This window comes from Orussus abietinus, unplaced genomic scaffold (assembly GCF_000612105.2).
Source record: "Orussus abietinus isolate OABI.00-Male unplaced genomic scaffold, Oabi_2.0 scaffold9, whole genome shotgun sequence".
Lineage (NCBI taxonomy): Eukaryota > Metazoa > Arthropoda > Insecta > Hymenoptera > Orussidae > Orussus > Orussus abietinus.
In genome coordinates this window covers 862,885-878,398 of record NW_019396004.1, presented here as the reverse complement: position 1 = coordinate 878,398, position 15,514 = coordinate 862,885, and the positions used below count along the sequence as shown (strand labels likewise).

General features: G+C 58.5%; 1 protein-coding gene across 1 annotated transcript; it reads left to right on the top strand.

Moving 5' to 3' along the window:
• Window positions 1-1,904: 1,904 nt before the first annotated feature.
• LOC105700757 lies at window positions 1,905-13,961 on the top strand. Its single transcript, XM_023434334.1, has 14 exons — window positions 1,905-1,977; window positions 3,782-3,946; window positions 8,457-8,593; window positions 9,829-10,117; window positions 10,201-10,460; window positions 10,542-10,694; window positions 10,764-10,958; window positions 11,041-11,429; window positions 11,801-12,037; window positions 12,138-12,317; window positions 12,401-12,548; window positions 12,652-12,921; window positions 12,994-13,328; window positions 13,399-13,961. Exons 1-14 carry the CDS (start codon window positions 1,905-1,907, stop codon window positions 13,748-13,750), a joined length of 3,183 nt encoding a protein of 1,060 aa, XP_023290102.1. The 3' UTR covers window positions 13,751-13,961.
• The last annotated feature ends 1,553 nt before the right edge of the window (window positions 13,962-15,514 follow it).

Below are 15,514 nucleotides of genomic sequence, written 5' to 3'. Positions count from 1 at the left end.
GCAGGTGTGCTAGCTCGTTAAACCCCGATTCACCTCCCTCGGGATTTCCGATCGGGGGACTCCCCGATTTTCCGATCGATCGATCGGTTTCCGGATCGACGACTTACCCCGAATCCGCTTCCTCGGCCGACTCCTTGCCCCAGGTGACCCGGAATCCATTGTTGTCGGTCCCTAGGTGGACGGTGAATGGCGACCGTAACTAGTGTTGCTTTTCTCCCTTAAGGGGTTTCTTTTTAGTCATGAGTAAAGAATTCAGGGATGATTTCAGAGATATCAGATTTCGTAATGTCACGTTGCTCCATTTTATCCCTTCGAAGATCGGATCGCTTTATACCCCGGATCCGGAAGTGTCGCGAAAATCCCATCCCCCCGGGGGGTAACCAACCCCGGGAAATTACCCGTAACCGTGTAATCCCGTGATGAAATTATGATGCTCTAAAAGATTTCCGATAATTCCCATGCATCGTCGTTTTTCGTTAATATCCCCGCGGGGCTCGTAATCGACGGTCCGGGGGGGTTGGAATTGCTTAAGGAAATCCGTGGGGGAGGTTTAAACGAAGGGTCGTACCAGAAAAAGGATCACAAGGGAGGGAAATTAACCAACTCGTGATAATCGCCCGATGGAATCCTCCGGAGTAATTACAAGGCCTCCGCGGCACCCCTCTGTAATTTGCACCCCCATAGCTCGTCGCGAAATTCCTCGCGAGGGGGTAGGGGGTGGGGGCGGAATCGTCGGAGGAAATTCCGGGCAGACTATTGTAAATTGCCGCCGAGTCCCGGAAAAGTCGATGAAATCTCGACCCTCGAGTTATCGAAGCAAACGGCCCGTAATTCTTTCGATTTCCGCGGAAAAAAGGAAACTTAAGGGCGAGTGGATGAATGGTGGGTGGGTGGGAGGGGGAGGGGAGGAATAAAGTTTCCCTCTCTTAATGAAACGACAAGAAGTTCCTCCGTCGAGATTGGGGCAGTATTTCACGCGGGATCGAGGGGCTCGAATACCACCCCCGGGCGCTTTCAACCCCCCCATGAATTACGGGGTCGCCAATAACGATCGCGGTTGGATTTACGGGGGAAAGCTCGCGGTTCGGTCGACGCTTGTCAATCCGACCTGCAGCGGCGAACTGGCATGGCGATGCAGTCCGGAAAAGCAGGGGGGACTGGCCACCCCTTTATCGGGAGCCGCCCTCGGCTCAAACCCCATAGGAACCCCTCGATGGAGGAAGGTCCGATAAATTCTCTGAAAAAAATCTGACGTTCGCCCGAAGTGTATCGATTGGCAAAGATACATATTAAGTTCGCGTCGCACCCCTGGATTTGATCTTTGACCCCCGACCCTCCACCCTTTTCCACCCCAGACGCGGAGCGGGACGAAAGGCGCCGGGTCTCTCCTCCCTTCTTTCTTTCTCCTTCTTCCCCATCCTTGTCGGGACAATCTGTCGAGGAATTGGAATTGGAAGATGCAGGGTCGCGTCCACCGGGGCTCGCGGGAAAAAATATCGAGAGAAACGGAGCCACGGCCCGCGGCGAGATCAAAGCCGCCGCGGGACCTTTGCAGCCGCTATCACTCGAGAGCGGAGTCCCTAAAAAGTATATAACTTTATCGCGGCCAAGGGGGATGTAGGGGGCGCACTAAAGCCGGGATTGAACGGCGAAACGAGCGTGGGGCGAGAACCATCTTGAGACGCGACGTCGAGATGAATTTTCCCCGGGTGCACCCCGACGGTCCGTCCCGCCCTTTTTGCAGAAATTTCATCCCTACTTTACGATCCTAAAGGAGAGCTGCTCGCGAGCATCCCCTTTAAGGCGCGACTTCAAAGCCGCGCGGATCGGTTCCCGATTCCCCGCGACTTCCGGATCGAATTCCACCCCCTAGGAATTCGGAAACGACCGAGGGTGAATCCAAGATGCGCCGGGAAGAGCAGCGCGCGGAGCCGCTGCTGGAGGACTTCGAGTCGAAAGGGGTACATTCTCCGCAAAGTCGGTGGCGTCGTTTCAACCCCCTCTATAATTTACCCCGTGGAGGGAGATAGGAAACTAAAACCTGGGGTGGAAAGGGTTCCTTGCTGTCTGGGAGGGAAACAGAATATTTTCGGCGAGGGCTCTGCGGGACCTTGAGTCGCCACCCTTTCGAGGGACCCTTAATCTCTGGAGATTTAGGGGGAGGCGCCGTAGAAAAATTCCAGGCTTTCCAAGGGTGGTTCCTTTCGTTTTCGAGGAGCCCTCCCGCAGTGGAGGGGGCCTCCTTTCGCGCCCCCCACGTTTTCGAGAACACGGGGGTCAAGGACGCGCTCCTTCGGCGCCTCTTTGACTCCCGCCAGGGCGAAGCGTCCTCGTAAGGGGGAGGGCGCGGTTCCTTGAGATCCCTCGAGAAAGAGCAACCCTCGAGGGTTGCTCTTTCCTCAAAGGCGCGACCGAAGCTCCCGTCTCGGCGCGTTTACATTGCGCGACCCGACGGGGGTGGCCGGGGTCGCGGAGGGTCGCAGGGGCCTCGCCCGCTGCACCCCCTGCTCTCCCTGCGACCCTCTCGAGGCGCGCTCGCGCTTCGTCGTTTGCCAAGCGCGTAAAAAAGGTAACCGAATCCCACGTAGGCGGCTCGGGGGTTAAATTTTAACCTCCCTTTTCCCGCGGAGTAAATAGACCGACGAGAACATCGTTCCGGGGTGCCTTACCCCCCCTGCGAAGCCGGGCCCCCAAATTGAGTTTCGAACGCCAATCGCAGCCCCCGATACCCGATAAGTCACCGCCGATCGTGGGGGTGAGACGCTTCGGGGCGATTAGTCGTCCCTCCACCCATGAAATTCTCGCGTCGAGACGGGGGTTGCCTCCACCCCCGCGCGGGAAAATAATAAATGGGGGCGAAGAAACCGGCGTAGTTCACGCACCCCACGACTTAGGGGAGGATCGATTTTCCTTGAAGGACGAGGACACCGAGTTCTGCTAAAGGGGGCCCGGGTAGACCCTTCGAGATCGACGATATGCACCCAAGGGGGGCGGAGGGATGTTTTCCAGGAGAACGGCAGGAGAATATATCCCAGACGCCCAAAGCCCCGGAGACGAATGCGTTGTTTGCTCCCGAAAAACCCCGGAAAAACTCCGGAAAGGGGGTGGAACCTCCGCCGTAAATAATGCGCGGGGGTGAGGGGGGGTCTTATCGCGGGGGCGACCGGGGCAATTTCGAGATTCCTTACGACGCGCGGCGATCAAATTTTACGTCCCCGAGATATGCCGCGCATCCCTTCCCGTTGTATCGATTTAAGGGACCCCCGCCATCTCCCTCTTACCCTCCCCCCCCAGGGAGACCGAGCGCGGGTCCTTCCATTTTATTCAATCCCCTCTCGCCATCCTCGAAGACCAGAACGGAGTTTTCCCCAGGTCCCTCGCAGTCGGTAAAGGAGTTCGCGTTAAGGTCGCCGGGGGGTGTATACCCCTTTAAGGCCGGATTACGATCGATAGCCACTTTATTCCTGTCCCGGCGACAATGTCTCACCCTGGCCCCTCTCCCCCCCCCCCAACATTCCTAGGGGTGAATTCCAATTGATCCGATCCACTTATCGGCAGACGCTCGCTTTTGTTTGGGGGTGAATCGCCCCGCTCGCGAGTACTCGCCCCTTTTCCTCCAGTCCACAATGGTGCGACGACACCGGTGGGAACCCCCCTTTTTTTTTCTCCCTCCGGAGAACCCTTTCGCTGGGGCGGTTTCCCACCCCTTGGCGGGAGGGGAATTCCCCTCTGGTATGGAGGAGGAGATCGAATAAGAGGAACCTGCCTTGCCGACTTTCAGACCCGGGGCCGCTGCTGGTGGTCTGGCTCGCCGCTTTCGCTGCCGGTTTCGCCTGTCGCCAGAGCGAGTTCCAGTGCACGAATGGCCGCTGCGTCGCCCTGAACAAGGTCTGCAACCTCTTCGACGACTGCGGCGACAACTCCGACGAGACTCGGCCCTGCTCGCGTGAGTACCACCGGCTTGGCGAGCAAGCCGCCCTTTCTTCTTCCGAAATAATACGACGTCCCCCTGGGAGGGCGCTTTTCCTGATAAATCGTCCCCCGAAGGGGGGGAGGTGAGGCGTCACAATCGAGGTCGACCTAAACGAAGTCAGAGCGCCGGGATGGCTTCAACCCTTTCTCCGTAACTTTAATTCAAAAATGAAGAGCCCCCCCACCCCAGAAAGCGAGCTCGCACCTTCCCCTCTCTCGACCCGGGCTTTGACTCCAACGATTCCCGAGAAGGGGTCGAAGGGTGCGGGTGAAACGCGCCCTGGGGGGAGGGCGCGACAATAAGTGGGCCGCGGCCGCAAACACAGGCTCGGGGGGACGGGGGTGGCGTTAAATGGAAACGCGGCGGAAACAAGATGTCCGTAGGAAATTTAAAAGCTCTCGCCACGGAGCTTCCGTCCATTCCGGGCCGCGGCTTTTTTCACAGTCGACGGACCCTTTGTGCCGGCCGCCCCCCCATCCGAGTCTCCCTCTACCCCTGGTGACCCCGGAAACCGCGAAACCGTCGCGCATCGTCCCCGCGAGGTTCTCCTTATTATTCCCGCTCGCCTCCATTTCCCTGCCTCCCGACCCCACCCCCCGCCCCCGAAACCCCCGGGGAAAATTCTTCCCCCGGGAAAATGGAGATAAAAAGATCGTAACCAGAGGAGCGATTCTGCTCGTTTCCACCCTTCCACCTTCTCAGGAAGGAGGGGTCGACGGAGGTACAACTTGTCACCATTGTGTGGTGACCACCCCCACAGTGCCACGTGACAGGGTCGAGAGAAACTGTCGAGAATGTGAGCACCGGTGCAGATGCGGTGGTCGCAAACCGAGTGGAGCTCATCGGCAGGCGCGAAGTTTTCCCCCGACGAGAAGGGGTTGCATCCACTGTTGCATCGGCAGGCGGGTTATTGCATCTGCCAAAGGGGGGGAAGGGAGTAGGAGGAACGCACCAGGGGGGGTAGGTCAGCGCGGCTCGATAGCGGGCGCAAATTGGGGCGCGAAATCCCGCGCGAGAGACTCCCCTCTGTCCCCCCTACAGGGTGGGGGTTTAATTCCGTTGAAAACCCGACCGGGATCGGCCGCCCCCGCACGGGGTCCCGGGGTCTCCAGGGACCCCGCCGGATGTCACGGGGTCGTTCTCCAGGAAACTCTTGGAAGATCTAGGATGTGACCCGGAGGGGGGCCGGCTCGAAGGGGGAGGGTCGATCCGATTGGCCAAGCCGAAGAGGGTGACGTCAGCTAGCGGAAGCGCGAGTCCTCGTTCGAGGAAGTGGGTGGAGGGGGGAGATACGCCTGGAGGGGGGTCTCTGGAGAAACTAGGGACAGAGAGAGGGAGATAGCTTCCGGAGTTCGGGATTAGAGTGCGTGACTATTAACCGGGGGGCGGGGGCAACTCCCACCTCATTTATCCGTAGACGTTTGCGCGGCGTCGTCTCTTTGCGAATTGCATTCTCAAAAAATGTTTAAATCCCGTCGCGTGCGTCGATCGGCCGCGGAGGGCAATTTTTCTTCCGGCCTTTCCGGGCAGGTCCGACCGCCTCGGATGGGGTGGAGGGTGGCCGCGTTTCCCGGCGTTTATCGGGGGGAGGGGGGGGGGGGTCGTTTCGAGGGAGCGTCTTGCACCCTATCGGCACTGGGAATTCGAAGGAGAGAAAGAGGGGTGAGAGGGGGTCCCGAGGGGGAGAAAACTGGCCGAGAGCCAAGCGGGCCGCATCCGGGTCAAAGCGGACGCGATTCCGCACATTTCCACTCCTGCTGCCCGGACGAGCCTCTTCCGGGGCGCGCCACCGCGAGGAGCCACCCTCGTTTCCGGAAACGGACGCCCCCGTAAAGGGGGTGGCTCCCCCATGACGGAAACCACTCGACCGATCGATCCCCAGGAATACATTCGTTGCGAAAAATACAACCGTGTAAAATGATGCTCGAATGAAAGGGGCGACCTGTGGGGGAGAGGGGCGACGAGGGCGATCCGATTGGACGCATTTTCCATTCCGCTTTCCACGGCGACGCCGCGGCGTCGGCTGTAGGAACGTAACGAGGGGACCTAAGGGGTGCACGCGTGTAAGGGTGAATCGAGGGTAGAGCTTGGCTCTGGGTGGAACAAGGGTGCGTTTGCAACCCCGGGACCGGGGGTTGAAAGCTCGTCCCGGCAAAGTCACAACGGAGCTTTCCAGGGCGGAAATCAACCACGGGGGCGTTCGCCCCCGGCGTTCCTCGGCGGGAGGCCGGGGGGGTGGGAGCGGGCAAACGGCCCGGAAAAAGGACGACTCGGAGCGCCAAGGGTGGAAAAAAATAATGGCTGAATATCGAGCCGGAATCGCGGGTTGCATTTAAGCGCCGCCAACGCTCGGAGGATTAATAACTCCCTCGCCCCCTGCCGGGGGGGGGGGCTTTGTCCGGGCCCGTCGTCGCCCCGCGTCGCCTCTTTGCGAGGGGGCGACTCTTTCAAGGTTAACTCGGGCCAATTAACGGCCGACGATCGGAACCCCTTCCACCCCCGCTCCGACTAACGACCCGCGCGGTGAATCCGCCGCCTAACGACCGCGACCGCTGCCGCCCCTAACGAGAGAATCAACATTTCCTCGCCGAGCTCGGTTTCACCCCTTTCGAAGTTCCCACGTCTCTTTCCACGCAGTCGGTGGTTTCCCCCGAGTCTCTCTTTTCCAGACTCGGTTACATCCGCGGGGGTGGCTCGCGGAAATCGAGGAGCCACCCCCCCGGGAGGGGGTGTGCCTATCCGAAAGGCAGATGCGCCTGAGTGAAGCCAAGTGCATCCAGGGGATGCACCCGATGCCCGAGCCGCCACGTGCCGCAACCCCGGGGTAAACGCGTTCCCATTGTTCGGAAATGCTGCCAAGTGCGACGCTCAGACGTCGCGCCGCGTGACAGGGCGAGGGTGGAAGGCGGGGATGTTTTGTCCCCGAAATGGTCGCGAAATCGTCCGGGCGCGGAAACCACCTCGACGAGTTCGCCCGGGGGGTGACGGGTTCCGAAAAACGGGAGTCACAAAGTGGTGGCAAAGGAAAAATTAAAAAAAAAAAATAGAGGGAAGGGGGTAGGGTGGTCGAAACGATTCTCTAAAACCGCCGCGGGGGCGAAATGAACGTGGGGAGAGCAGGGGAAGGAATCGCACCCCCAGGATCCCAGAAACGCTATCATCCCCCGAGACGTCGGTTGATTAACGTCAGACAAAGCCCTTCCGGGTCCTCCGATAGGGTGATAAGTCTTCCCCCAGGTTCCGCTCCCCCTAGCTACCGGGCGGACTCCCTCCCTTTTTATCGAGCGCGGGTGCAATCCCGCAGACGAGTCCACACGTCGCAGGTAACGTCATTAAACCAACCCCCGGGGCTGCTCACCTGCACCTGCACACGCGATCTTTCAGTGGATGCACCGATGACGCACCGACCACCCCTTCAACGTTTGGAGGATTCCTCGATGGGAGATCCTAGGGGTGCAGCAAGGGGACCCCAAGGGGCTCGTCGCCCCGGCCGCCCCCCGCATTGCGGAAAATCCAATGGATCGTGCAAACGGGTTTGGCAACGCTCGGGAATACCTCGGACGGCGGGCGCGGTCCCTCCGCCAGCGGCGGAGTTTGTGCGGAATTTTCAAACCACCAGAAGACCGCCGGGAAGACAACGCCTTGGCACCAGTCACCGTTCCGCGCGGAACATCCGCATTCGATGACTCCTTGCCAAGGAAACGGAAGGAAGGGTTGACCTTACGAACCTTGGAAACCTTAAAAACCTTAAAAACCTTAAAAACCTCAGAATCTTAAAATACTTCCTCTCTAAACCTCCACTTAGAGGCTTCCACGAGATAATCGCTTTTGTTAATGGCCACCCCTTGTCGGGGAAAAAAGAAAATTCGGAAAGGCGATGATTTCCCTCGAATCATCGCTTTTCCGGAACTGCTCGCCTAGGGAGATCCTTACGGCAGTGATATAGCACGGCGATCCGTCAGCTGGTCGTGTAGAACGCGCCGGTCGTACTTCTATCTCGGGCCGAGACGAGTAGTAGAGCCCTGCCATTCGTCAGCCCCTCTGGGAGCCCCGCGAGCTCGGCCTCGCTCCGTCTCCCTCCCTCTCGCGGCCGCCCCTATAGTGGCGTCTCGCTCGCACTCGCGGCGCGCCCGCATCCCGCAGTAGTAAAGCGCGTTCGCGGTCAGACCGCGCGCCGCGCTATCCAATAACGCAAAGCCGACCAGGCGCTTAGACTTCGCCGGCACAATTGCGGCCGGATCCACTGTGATACGAGGGCGGGCGCAAGTGTTCCCGTATGTATGTACATACGGATTGCATGCCGCGAACAACCGTCCCCCTGGAATGGGCCATTTTTCCCGCGCGGGGCGGCGACGAAAACGAGCCGCGCTCTCTGCGCTCGCGTTATACGACCTGCGCGTAAATCGTCGACGAAAAAAAAAGTGCGAGTAAAATTCCCTATCAGAAAAAAAAAATGAATAAATAAATTAATTTTTTATTCCAGCCTGCAACAAGACGTACTATGGCGACGTCGGCAAGACCTACGACCTCGAGCTTCACCGGCCGAAGGAGGACAAGGTGCCATACGTCTGCAAGCTCACCTTCGCCGCCCCCGGGTCCGACTACGGCGACATCGTACAGGTCGGTTGGCGGTATCGATATCGAGGTCGATCGTAGCAATAGCTTTCTACCCCGCTTCGTAATCACGGAACGATAAGCCGGAGATGGAGCGCTCCCTTGCACTCGGGACGCCGCATTATAAGACGACATTTCCCGATGTCTTTTGTCCTCCCCCTCCGCTTCCGGGGACCGGGTTCCGCATAGTAATTCGCGCTTTTCGGATCCGAGCTTTTCGCCCTCCTTCGCGGACGAGTAACGTGAACACGCGCATGCACCCGTAACCGGAAACGAGTCACGTGCCTCGAGTACTGCAGTTGCAGTATCGACGCGGGTGCATCTCGTTGCACGCCTCCGTGCCCTCCCCCTGGCCGTCCTGGTCGAAACGCTTCGCCGTGTAAACGCAGCGGCGAAAAGGGCGGAAAAATGCCGGGAAATATTCCGCATCCGCCGTGGAAAGGGCAGCCCCTCGCCCGGGGGGCGGAGGGAAGGAAAAAGAAATACACGGCTCACCCCCCGGATCAAACATCCCACTCGCCTGATAACCTCGACACCGCCACTTGGCTGCCTCCTTCTTTTCCTCCCTCCCCTCTAATCCGCTTCGGAAATCTTCGAGAAGAACATTCGCGGAATTTTCCTCCCTGAGGTGAACGATTTTCCGGGCGAAGTTGGAAATCGAGCTTTCAGCCCCCTACGGGGCAGTTTCTTCGACTTCCGGGGTCTTGACGACTTCCACCCCTACCTCCACGAGGTTCGGTATCAAAAGTGGCCTAATCGGGGCAACCCCCCCCGGAGCCCCCGGGGGCTCTCGAGACGAGAGCTGGCACTGCGGGGTCGGAAGGGAAATATCAAGTCCGGAGCTTGCGCCGTGGAAAATCGTCCGGGGGATGAAAGGACGTTTAATTTCCGCCAAGAGTGGCCGCGCGCCCTTTCTCTTTTTCCCCGTGTTGGGATTACAGCTCCGGGGGGATGCTGGGACAAGGGATGCCGAGCGACGCGGTTGAAGGGGCCCCTCTGCCCCCCCTAAATCCTGATGTTTCTGGCGCTCTGCGTATCCCGTGGGGTGGAACCAGCGCCAGGGCTTCGCTTAACCACCCCGTGGGGGTGGACTCCCTGTCCCATTGTACTGATGAGCAACAATGCGAGGCTACCGTCGTTTTGGGTTTGGGCTTGGTCTTGCATACCCGAGTCTTGCAGTTATAGTCGGATCTTGTTCTCGACTGCGACTTAAAAAATCGGACACGTACGTCCTGTTGCAGCTGACCTTCGACAGCTTCACCCTGGGGAAATTCGTCTCCTTCACCACCGCGGGGTGTCCTGACGGGTCCCTGCAGATCTCGGAGGCCCAGCGACCCGACGTGGGGGGTCTGTGGTGTGGGACCTCCTGGGGCCCGTCCATGTACTACAGCGAGACCTCCAGTGTCTCCATCACCCTGAGACTCCTCAGGCTCAGCAGGGACCAAACGGGCTACAACTTCGACTTCCGAATGGCGTACAAGATGATCCGCAGGTCGGACGCGGTCGTGCGTTACGGGGACCCGTTCGTCGGTGAGCATCTCCGTCATCCCGAAGGTTCCTCTGGACTCCAGGTCATCGAGGAAAGCGTTAGACCCGGATACGTGTGGTTTAAGGAATGACCAGAGCCACCACGACCACCCCCAGCATCCAGGAGACTTCTTTGGACTACTCCAACAGCTCCATGGCGATGCCGGTGCACATGGTGGACAGTGAAGTGTTTCCAACCAGGACGGAGGACGAGCAATACTTAGGGGACCTCATCTCGGGGACGTACTGCTCCAGGATATTTAGCGACTGCGACAGGAACAGATGCAGGCTGCAATCGCCCAACTTCCCAGGTCTCTATCCCCGCAACCTGACGTGCTACTACGCGGTGAGTTGTGGGGTCGGTCATGGCCTGCTGGTTGTTCACAACGCCTGGTCGAGTGATCCCTTCCTTCCTAAAAATAACCAGGTGCGCCAGCACGAGGTTCCGCCCGGAAAGCACGCTCTGATATCCGTCAGACAACCCCGAGGGCAACTGGTGGCCATCAGAGCAAGACCTGCCACCCAGGTTGAGCCTCCACCTAGGGAACTGCGCCTCTGGCAGGAGTGCGACGTCGTCCAGGTGAGTCGAGCTTCCTGGATGATCTTCGTTCCTCTTCTAGGACCTGTCTGACGTTTCGTTGCCCGTCAGGACTACGTGACGGTCTATGACGGCTACACGACGAGGGACCCCGTGATCGTTAAATTTTGTGGGGGTGGCGAGCCTGTGCCGGAAGCCATCAGCAGCGGACCCGAACTCCTGGTCGAATTCACCACCTCACCCTTCGGGACTTTCTTGCACCCAACGCCACCACACTCGCTCCATGGCTTCCAGCTGGAGGTTCAGGTGGGTACCACCCGATGCTTCTCTCCAAATTCTCGTTGGAGGGACTTGGGTCCAGCCCCTGTTGCTTTTGGTCATTTTGCAGGTCAAGTTCGTGGACGCCAGCTCGCCGACCTACACCAGGAACAAGCGCTGCGAGTTCTGGCTTCAGGGGACTCGCGGTGGGATCCTGTCCTCGCCGAAGCATAGCCTGCCCAGGAACACCACGTGCCTGTATCATCTCCGAGGGGCTGGGCCCCTTCTTCCAAGTCCTACGCCACCTCGACCTCTCCCCAAGTTCCCAGAACAGAGGCCAGGAACCGTCTGGAGGAGACCAGCTCCCAGGCCCGTGCAACCCCAGTTCCGGGTCTGGCTGTCGGTACTGAAGTTCCACGTGGCCTCCAGTCCGACGAACCTTGATGACGAGTGCTCCACCACCCTGATGATCTGGGACGGCGAAATGAGGCCTCTGAACGAGTGCAACGACGTCGCCTGGTTCGTACCCCTTCTTTTCTCTCGACACGTGAGGTCAGCTCCCTTTGCACACAAAATATCTGGTCGTCCCTCCTGGACCAAAACTCCAGAGCCCAGGAGGAACCGGGGAACCTGGGAAAACATGGGATGGTCGCTAGAGGGGAGGGCTCTGCCCAAAGAAAAATATCAGGAGTCCGTGGAGAACTTGAATTCCCTCGGGAGACCTCAAGGAGCGGAATATTTTCCAAGCCAGGAGGCTGAGGGATCCCGGAAGTGTTTCAGCATCCCACCCCTCCCCAGCTTTTCCCTAGATTTCCCCAGCTTCTCCTGGTTCCTCGCGCTGATCCCGATGATCCCGAAAAGGGGGACGCTAACGCTCTCCTCATCCATAGTGAGAAAGAACGACAAAGGTACCCCGAGAGGGCTGGAGAGTCCTTGCAGGCCACCATCGCGCGTCCTGCTGGAAACACGTCGCTCCTTGCCAGGTACTGCAAGGACAAGGTCCCCAGGACCTGCGACCATGCCATCCTGCGGAACACCAGTCGGCCCTGTTCCCTGGGGGAGAGTTTCGTCTCTTCTGGCAGCAGCCTCACTCTCGAGATGCGCATGATCGAGTCCACCGCCCTTAGGCAAGTGATCACGCGATGTTGCGTAACTCGGAATTTTCTGATCAAGTTTTCAAAGTCCTGGAAGTCCTGAATGCCCGTCTTTATCCATGTCTCGTTCCAGGCCAGTCAATTTCCGGGCGCTCTACGAGTTCGTCGATCTGCATCAGGACGGCGACGCCTTCGGGAACGGGCCCTGCTCGAGGATATTCTACAGCAGGAACCGTGACCACTACCCCGACCGCAGGTTCCAGGGTCCAAGGGACATCTTCCTCTACGGCAGAGGTGGCTCCAAGAACTTGAGGTGAGCAACATGGTCGACCTCTGTTCCCTGCGGTTCATCTCTCGGTGTAATCAGCAATTAAAAGGCCCTTCGTCATTCTGCAGCTGTGTGTACCGCTTCGAGGGTGAGCACGACGAGGTGGTTAAACTGCGTTTCAACAAGCTGCTGAACGGGAACCGCAGCTGCCGCAGCGTCTCCAGTCCAGACTTTGATCGCCTGATGTGTGTAGGGTCGGATAACTTCTCTCTGAAGGTGGGTCCCGAATCCCCCCAAAAAATTAGAGACGACTGGGAAACTGTCCTCTTCATTCCAAAACCACGGTCAAAACCTATGTCAATGGGAATCTTGTGTGCAGGTCCTAGACGTGCCCTGGAACGACGCCCCACCGGTCCAGCGTGACTGCCTGTGTTCCAACAGGTCTCTGCCGATCAACGTGAAGTCGACCTCAAACATCGTGGAGGTGCACTTCACGGTGAGGGCGATGAACTCGCTAGACGACTACGAGAGTTTGTACTTCGAGGGAATCTGGGAGTTCATCAAGGCGGTGCCCTGCGTCCAGAAGCGCAGAGTACGGGGACCCTCCGGGGAGATAAAGTTGAGGTTCCCACCGTTGGACCGAGATGAGGTAACGATACACCATAAATTGAATCCCCTAGCACAATGGATCACCGGTCTAACGAAATGGTTCGGTTTCCAGAAAACCTGCGAGCGCAATCCCTGGCTGATAGACCCCGGTCCTGGGCACTACCTCTACGTGAAGATGGGTGGCACCATCGCCAATAACGGCACCGAATGTTCCACATCCAACCGAGTCGTCGTGCACACTGGTGGTCGGATCCACGTGGCCGTGTGTCCAAAGCCACCAGCAGACTTGCGGCACCACATTGTGGAGGTGTTCAGCGACGGTTGGGCCTTGGGTAGCGACGCGACGGTCCTGGCTCCAGGTGACGACCCCGCCAGGACGGTAGCCGTGGAGCTGATCGCCAAGGAGCCCGACTCCTACTCCATCACCTGGCTCGAGCTGACTAGAAGGTACGCGTAGTTCAAGTTGGAGGCACCAAAGAGGTCGAATCCATCTCTAACCTCGACCATTCCTTTTCAGGCCCGCCCAGGCGACTTCCGCTGCAGCTGGCCTGCAGATGTTGACCCGCGACTGTGAGCAGCGCTGCCCAGAATTGGACGCGTGCATCAACGCCTCCCTTTGGTGCGACGGCACCTCCCACTGCCCCTCGGGCTACGACGAGGCCTTCGCCCACTGCTCGATCCTCCTCCGGCTGCCACCCCTACACTTGGGCCTTATCGCCCTAGGGATTCTAGCCGTGATCGGGGTTCCGGTCTGCCTGGCCTGGTGGCGCGTCCGCGGGCGCCGTGCCACCAGGTCCATCTCCCAGCACCGGCTCAAGAGCGCCTCCTCCGAGACGGCAATCCTCGACGGCAAGGAGGTGATTTGCTGACAGAGCGACAGCTCCGTGCGATATGTCGAGGTGGACCGCGTCACCACCGTGTGACCACTGTCGTCCTGGATCGCCCGGTTCCTGCCGGGCTGAGCCTGGAGGAAGGGACGCACCCTGGGCCACCTCCTCGACGTACCACGGAACCGACCCCTTGCCGGACGAGCTTTTCCTCCGGTCAGCGTCTCTCCTTCCCAGGGAATACCCGAGGTACCCAGGGAGAGATTCGCAGGGGACACCGACCAAGTTTACCGACGTTTAGGATGAGACGGACTAAGAGAGAGGGAGAGAGAGGCCAGATACCTAGACGCGGTTACCCGCACGCGAGCGGGGGGACACTTTTTAGCGGACGTAGCCTGAAAAATTATGTGATATATGACGCCGTTTTCTCCTAGGAGCTGCGCTCCGAATTGTTACGCCGGACCCGGGCGCCGCCCCGCAGTGTTCCCGGGCACGACGACCCGGCCGCGGCGGCGACCCTATTGTTCATACTTGTACATACACTTAATACTCTATTTGTAATCTGGGGGCGGGGGGCGCTCGCCCCCCTGTTGGAAGATCGTTACCCTTCGGGGAATTCCTTCGGAGATGGGTTATATCCTGGGGCCCATCGATTTTCGAGGGGATGGTGACCCGTGATGGAGGGACGAGAAAATCCGGAAGATTCGGAACGAGGAACGCTCGGGGCGCCGAGATGAACTTAGGGAGATCCCCGGGAAAGATCCCCAGAAACGATCCTCGCTCTTCGGCACCAGGTTTTAGGGATGTCGTTCTTTATTTTTTCGCCGCATGAGTTTGGGAGTGCGTAGACTTCTGAAGATGTACTTGGACACATTACGGCTGGCCGGAAGCACTGCCACCTCGTTGTACGTTATCAAGGATTTCAAATAGAGTCCGCAACGCGACCGCGACGGAAATATTGGATAACCCGAGGATCTAGGGACTTCAAGACAATCGTTGATTACATTTTCTAGGATTTTGTAACCGGGTCGGTTTTTTAACTGGAAGGAGACTTCACTTTTCGTTTCGTATAAGGGGAATCCCGGCTTCTTTGCAAAACCCTGACGGATCCTTTCCGTGCTTCCTCGTGATTCCTCGTCACCGTCACTACCATCGGGACCAAAATCGCCCCCCTTGCTTGGCTAGAAATTGTAGTAATTTCTTCCTAGGTAGTTTTCGAGTCCGACCGAACGACATCCCGGGACTTCCCCGCGATCAGCGCCTCGAGGTGGACCTCCCTCCCGCAATTTCCGGGATTTTTGCGAATTCCGCGGTTTTCGTGCCGAAAATCGGCATAACGCGAAGTCGCGTCTCCGGGGAAAAGGGGATTCCGCGTTAATCGCGAATCCTAGACGGCGCTGCGTAAGCCAGTTACGAGTGCGACTAGCGTAGACGAATTAGCGCGTTAATCGATACGACGTAAAACCATATCTGCAAGTTTAAGGACCCTTTCCTAGTATTTTCGGTTCGTTCCATTCCCCTCGGCGCCAGAGACTCGGAATTCCGAAGTCCCTGGAACTATGTGCACGTATACGGGGAATCCCAAGGCGGCGCCAAGAGCGGGGAATTCCCCAGTTCGGAATTTTCGGCGTCATCTCCCCCTGGAGGAAGTCAGCCCTTCGCGAAGCCTTATCGCGAAGGGCCAGATCTTGAAACTGGCATAGCAGCGTAGATATCGAATTTTTAATAGAAAACTCAAGCGGGTCGAGACAAAACCGCATTATAATACCGATACAGTACTAAACGCGTTCCTCGCACGTAGCGAGA